Below are 6,605 nucleotides of genomic sequence, written 5' to 3'. Positions count from 1 at the left end.
TAATGTAAAAAAAAATAAAAAAAAATGAGGCAGTTATACTCGTTTTAACGATATTGTGGATGTTTTGCTTTTTACTTAGTTTAGATTTTGCGTGCTTTTTTCAGATTTTTCAAATAGAATCGTTATGTTTTGTCCTATTTATATAACAGAAGAGTTAAAACTTTATTGTTTTGCCATCTGTTCAATATGTAAAAAGCTGAAATGTTTGGTATTTTACAAAATTCCTTGTAGATCTGTGAATATTTAAATGGATGAGTCATGCCTCTTGAAATGATCCCCCGCTAAAAACATGAATCCACCCATTGCTGAAAGACTTGAGCATAACGTTTGATCCTAATTGATATTGCATTAAAAACAAATCAAATCGAGAGCAGTCCTTTTGGGTACGACCAGTAGGGGGCGGGGATGCTTTACATGAAAACGTCATAACAAGCATGTAGTCACAGAGTTGGAAATGGAAACCATGACAAAAACTTTAGATTTCACTCCAAAATGTTGTCCTAGGTACGACTCTGCCAAGGCTTGAACCTGCAACCTCCCAGTCTCGGGGCAGGCACCCAGCCAGGGTGTTACCACAAGACGGCGTGCGCCGCACAATTTGAAGAAAAATCGACTCTTAATGTATTTTCACATTCACGAGATATTGTTCTTCCATAACCTCATTAAAGACAATAATAAAGGTGATTCCGATTAAGAGGCAAGTGCTTCATCATGGCCATCTTTATTTTCTTGCTATTCCTCCAATTAAAACCACACTTTCACAAGCGGCCCGGGAACGGCCGGCGCTTACAGGAAACAAAGAAAGAAAAAGCCAAAAGCGTTGGTCAGTTATCAAGCGGAATGTGGAACAGGGGATCGGTGGGTTTAGAGTTGCCCGCAATCGGCGATGACCAACTTGGCGCTGGTCTTGCCGCTGGAGTTGCCGCAGCGCTCCATCTCCTTGACAACGTCCATGCCTTCCGTCACGCTGCCGAACACCACGTGCTTCCCGTCCAGCCTGGGGACGCAAAACACAAGCGCTCGGAAAGTCAGGATCCACGCTCGCTTCCGTCCCGAATCGTTTGGGCGCCAGCGCAACCCTGACAAGTTTTCCACCCGGCGACCGTGCATTTCTCATCGGGGCATCTTGCTGCTACACTGTGCTCATTTGCCACTCTTTAGTGTTCAATGACACAAATGTACAGCAGAAGCCCATGGTAGCAGAGGACGTTCTTTACGTTTAAAAGCAGAAAAACGAGCCGTCGCCATGACTCCAAAGCAGAGCGCATTCGATCTCAGAGACCGCTGATCTTCAGGATTTTTACTTCATTAATAATGCGTGATTTTCAAAATAGGAAATTCTTTGTGGCATTTATAACCCTTTAGAGTTGATATTTCTAGGTTACATTTAATTGTTTGGCATTGTTCGACTCGAAATCTCTTCAGTATGTATTTTTAGTATTTTACCGGGTTAATAGGGCAACAATTACAAACACTTTGCCCAAAAATTTTCCTGACCTCGAAAACAAAACATTAAACACCGAGCACGCGAGGATTTCAAGAAGCCATCCGAACCCGAAGCTAAAAACGAGTTTTGCCAGCGGCGGCCAAAGAGAAGGCCTCACCAGGTGGTCATGGCGGTGCAGATGAAGAACTGGGATCCGTTGGTGTTGGGTCCGGCGTTGGCCATGGACAAAATGCCGGGTCCCGTGTGCTTCAGGGTGAAGTTCTCGTCGGCGAACTTGTTCCCGTAGATGGACTTGCCTCCGGTTCCGTTGTGGTTGGTGAAATCGCCTCCCTGGCGGCACGGCATTCAGTCAGGGCGAGACCGGAGGAGGTGGGAGACGGGACGCCGTCCCGGGTCTCACCTGGCACATGAACGCAGGGATGACGCGATGGAAGCAGCTGCCCTTGTAGCCAAAACCCTTCTCGCCGGTGCACAGGGCGCGGAAGTTCTCGGCGGTCTTGGGAACCACGTCGGCGCGCAGCTGCAAACCAACAAAAATTGAAAATACTGGCTTCAATGGGAGTCTTATGCGCTTAAAGGGACAGTATGCGTGGATATGATCTTTCATCATCAGGGGGCTGCCATAAACCGACATGAATTCTGTCGTTCCGCTTCAACAAGGCATGCCTCGCTTGCCTGTGTCACAACCCGTGTTTGAGACGGCACTGCAAAAATCTCGCAGGTTTTCCCCATTTGACTCGAGACACATAATGTAGTAAAACAGATTTAAAAAGTGATATAGATATATCCATCTCTTTCTAAGCACTGTGTTGTAATTTTGTGGCCTATTGGTCCACTTGACACATTTGACCCTGGAGTACGATGTCTAATCTTGTTGCATACAATGCTGATATGACCAGATAATTCCAATTCAGTTCTACTAATTGTGCTCACGTTACAATACATTATTCTTTCCAATTGCATTGTTACAACTTAAACCAGTTATCTACGCAGTGGGTAAGTACCTTAACCACTAGGGCTATCACCACTTCTACCTCGTTTTATATCACTTTTGGGAATGTGATGGCGAACATATAACCAAAACCACTTTGTCGGGAATGTAATACAACTTAAACCGTTCCCTCTGTGCATTTGTTGTGAATCTAATCGAACGGTAATGCACATCGTATATAAATCACTTCTGACCAGGTAACATGTTTATTTTGCCTTTTTTTCGACTCATATTGCTCATCCTAAAACTTATGCACTCTACCATAAAGCTTATTATGCCGAAATAAGCTTTATGGTAGAGTGCATAACAGTTCTCAAAAGTGATTGACGGTGTGCATTATACCGTTCGATGACATTCCCAACAAATGCAAGACGAAGTGGTTTTGGTTAGATGTTCGCCATAACATTCCTGAAAAGTGATGTCAAAGTGAGATAAAACGAGGTCAAAGTGGTGATAGTAGCTAGGGGATGCAAATCTCGGCAGAGATGCATTTCTCTGCATAACACCGCAAGGGGACCCTTTCCCGTGGTGGCGCCCGTCCGTTCGAATTGTTATGTTGGGCTTAATTAGCCCGATGAAAGCCATTTGAGCGTGCTTTCTGGTGTACAAAGGTGCACTGGATCACATGGCGCGCGTTCCTGAGCGCGCCATTTGCAGGAGGCGGGAACCAAAAAAATTGCCCCGTCCCATCAGTTTCTACCCAAAGCCCCTCCCACCGCGGTGGAACTTTCCAGAAAGCGCTTCCGTTTGGTGCAGTCCCACCAAGGAAGAAAAAAAATCAAAAAATAAAAACACAGAGCCATCGGATGCCCACAGGAAAATAGTTCTTAGTAAAGACAATCCCAACACTTAGCATCTGCTTCTGACTACCCCTTTTCGAACATGTTATGTGACATTATTTTGTTGTTGACTCATTGTTTTTGTCCCGTTTTTATTTTAATGTCTGGAAAAAAAAAAAAAAAGTTTATTTCATTCATTCAACACGAGACGTACCTCGCCGCCTTGTTGGACGCGTCAAGGAACGCCACCACACAATGGCCCATTCTTTTCAAGTATCGCGATATTTCAGTCCAACTTGCGAACCGCCTATTCCAAGTTGAGTTGCAATAAAGAGAAAAATGCAACAACACATAAATATGTCACGCGTCAGTTTGTCCCAGCTCTCGAAAAACAGCATTTAAAAAAAAAAAAAAAAAAAAAACCACAATGCATTCCATTGGGTCGTTAAAATTCTTTGCATCTGACTGGGAAAATAACCAATTTGATTGACACATATTGCCTGCAGCGTCGCAAGAGTTCCCCTACTATATATATATATATATATATATATTGGAATTTCTTCGCCTCGGCCGCTGCAGCTTTTATCCTGCAAACTTAAAATGTTGTTAAACTCAGAAAGAGAATGCCCCAAATTTCAGTTTTTAAAACAAATGTTACACCAACCCCACAATTGAAAAATGGTGTTTTATTCACATTTCCAAGTAAACTGTATAACAGTACATAAATTGTCCTTACAATGACAAACACAAGGTGTAAAGGACATTTTCATTTGCAGTTTTCGGACTCCATTTGCCTTATAAAAATGGTATTCGTCTAGAAAAAGGAAACATGTGTTGGGACGCCATTCGCATCATTGCAGTGAGAGCGCCCCATCCAACATGAAGGACGCGTAGACGCGCGGCCACTAACAGGTGACAAACTGACCGAGGGAAGCTTTTACGATGGATTCGCTACTTCATTACTTGAGCAAAAGTGCAAATGCTCCCGAACCCCGAATGGACGAAGGAAACCCAGCCGGGGAGCCGACGGAGGTCCCCTCGCCTCCAGGCGGTCGAGCTTTAGCACGACCCCGTTCGTTAGCGCAAAAGCGCGCCGAAATAAAAAGCCGACGTACCTCCATGACCACACGGCCGAGGGGAGCGCCGTCCTTGATGATGTCGAAGAAAACTTTTGGCTTGGCCATTGTTCCTCAAGATTGGTTTTTTTCTGTTTCTTTCCGAAAGAAAAAAAAAACCGACGGGCGGGTTTCCTCGATGAATGACAAAGGGGCGAGAATGATGGCCGACGCTTCACCATGTTTTATATTTAACGCAGTAGGCGGAGATGGGCTAAATCAGCCAATGGTGAGCGGCGTTGCTTGTGACTGTCGCAGATGTCGACCAATCAAACGGCTCGTAAAAACAACGCCTGTTCAGTGACCCTTCCTGGGATAGGGATAGCCTATGTGCGCAGAGCGTTTGATTGCGGGTCAGCTCGTGCCGACGGCGGGGGGAGCGAGAAAGCTTTTCTCAAAGCCCCGCTCGAAAGCGGGAAGTGTATTTAGAGTAATGGAACGCGTCCATGAATGATTGACAGCCGGTGTGGCCAGTGGAGGGGTGGGCGGCGCTCACGACCCGAAGAATGGGGGGGAGGGGCGGGCAGATGGGGAAGAATGCGCGGTCATCATGCAGGAAGGGCGCGGCCAGGGAATGAAAGCCCAAAAAGTTGGCGTTTTTAGCGCGTTAATCGGATCGAAGTCGATATTTTTGCTAGGTCTAAGGACCGTGCCCCCAAAATAATGAAGACGATCTTCACGTACAGACCATAACATGCATTTTATAAATGGACAGTAAAGCCCTCGAGATACGACACAAATCCCTTCTAAGTGGCAATTGCGGTATAGAAGTGGAGAGAAACCAATGCTAATGAGCGCATTGAAATGGTTCAGTCTATTCCTAGCTTTTTTTCCCCCTATCTTCGCAACATTGCTAAAATTCGCGTCATGCTGTCCCAGTTGGATGCGGAGATTATAATTCACGCGCTTGTTGACTAATGCGCTACTGTCCGGTCTCCCAAAATCAAGAGCCTTCAGCTGGTACAAAATGCTGCAGAGAGGCTTTTAATTAAGACAAGAAAGTTTGATCACATGACTGCAATTTGAGCTAACCTGCTTTGGTTTCCTGTTAGCTTAAGATGTGATTTTAACGTTCTGTTGGTAGTATACAAACTCATGCTTGGACTTGCTCCTTCAGATCTTTCAGATTTAATTTCCCCCTATGTTCCGGGCCGGAGCCTTCGCTCTGAAAACGCTGGTCTACTCGTTATCCCAAGAGCCAAGAAGAAATCCGCAGGTTGGAGAGCGTTCTCCATCCGGGCCCCGGTGTTGTGGAATGCTCTTCCCCCTGAGATTGGATCTGCAACCTCAGTGGAAATGTCTCAATCTAAGCTTAAAACACACTTCTACTCTATAGCATATGAATAACCTAGATTTGATGTTGACAATATCTGTGTATTATTTGCCCTCATGTAGGTTTTAGATCTGGGGATGGTGTCATATGAATGGTCTATGAATTGCAATAGTCTTTGATCTGTGCAGCCCTTTGTGATTAAGGACGTCACAAATAAACAGGACTTGACTTGAGGTATTTGAGTTTTTCCTTGCCCTTATGTAGGTGTGAGATCTGGTGATGGAGTCATAATAGTCTGTGGTTTGCAGTAATCTGTGGTCTGTGCAGCCCTTTGAGACTCTTTGTGATTAAGGGCCAAACAAATAAACATGACTCATTGTTTCCTGAGCTTTATGCTATACGTGTCCGTACTCTATACGAAAGAAACGGTTTGGCCTAGTAGTCGTGTTTCTACTAACCACAAAGTTTGTTACGATGTTCACATATGAAAAGTGACACTTCTGTACATTGTTGCAAGATCCTAAGATACTTAAACCCTTTTCCACTTCGGCGGCCTGCTCCACTCTTAAAAAAGTCATTTTGGAGTCTCCAAATGGCCACTTTTGGAAACGCCGACATACCTTTAAAAAAATTTGTCAAATACAATGTTTCGTTTTTCAGATTGTGATCAGATTCTACCTGGGACCAGGTAAGGCTTCATGCTTATGTCCCTAGCCGTTTTAAGGCCAAGATCCCCTTGCTACACTCATCTGCAGGCATTTGATTGTGAGGCGAGAGTAAAAACTTTATCGGTGTGTTCCGACATAGAAGACTCAATGTTAGTACTTACAATCATGATCTCAGTTCGGGGAAAAAATAGAGTGTGTTACCTTTCAAAAAAGACCAAAAGCATTCTCTGAACGGCTCGAGAACAGCACTCAATTGATGTTGGATACGTCTTGGGTTGGGATTTTAGGTGAATTTTGCAGGATTTTTGAGCGGTTTAAGTAAAAGGACTTGT

At 44.6% G+C, this 6,605-nt stretch overlaps 1 protein-coding gene across 1 annotated transcript; it reads right to left on the bottom strand.

Annotated features, from left to right (window-relative positions):
• Positions 1 to 705: 705 nt before the first annotated feature.
• Positions 706 to 4,503, bottom strand: LOC148366520 (peptidyl-prolyl cis-trans isomerase-like). The gene is made up of 4 exons (XM_088336979.1): positions 4,333 to 4,503; positions 1,848 to 1,967; positions 1,605 to 1,777; positions 706 to 997 (listed from the first exon to the last, which is right to left on the bottom strand). The coding sequence occupies exons 1-4, from the start codon at positions 4,399 to 4,401 to the stop codon at positions 865 to 867; spliced, it is 495 nt and encodes a 164-aa protein (XP_088193105.1). The 5' UTR covers positions 4,402 to 4,503; the 3' UTR covers positions 706 to 864.
• Positions 4,504 to 6,605: the final 2,102 nt, after the last annotated feature.

Source organism: Urocampus carinirostris, chromosome 5, assembly GCF_059441175.1.
Source record: "Urocampus carinirostris isolate Australia breed hairy pipefish chromosome 5, RoL_Ucar_1.0, whole genome shotgun sequence".
NCBI lineage: Eukaryota > Metazoa > Chordata > Actinopteri > Syngnathiformes > Syngnathidae > Urocampus > Urocampus carinirostris.
Note: the sequence above shows the minus strand (reverse complement) of the source record. Positions and strands in the feature narration are given on the sequence as shown.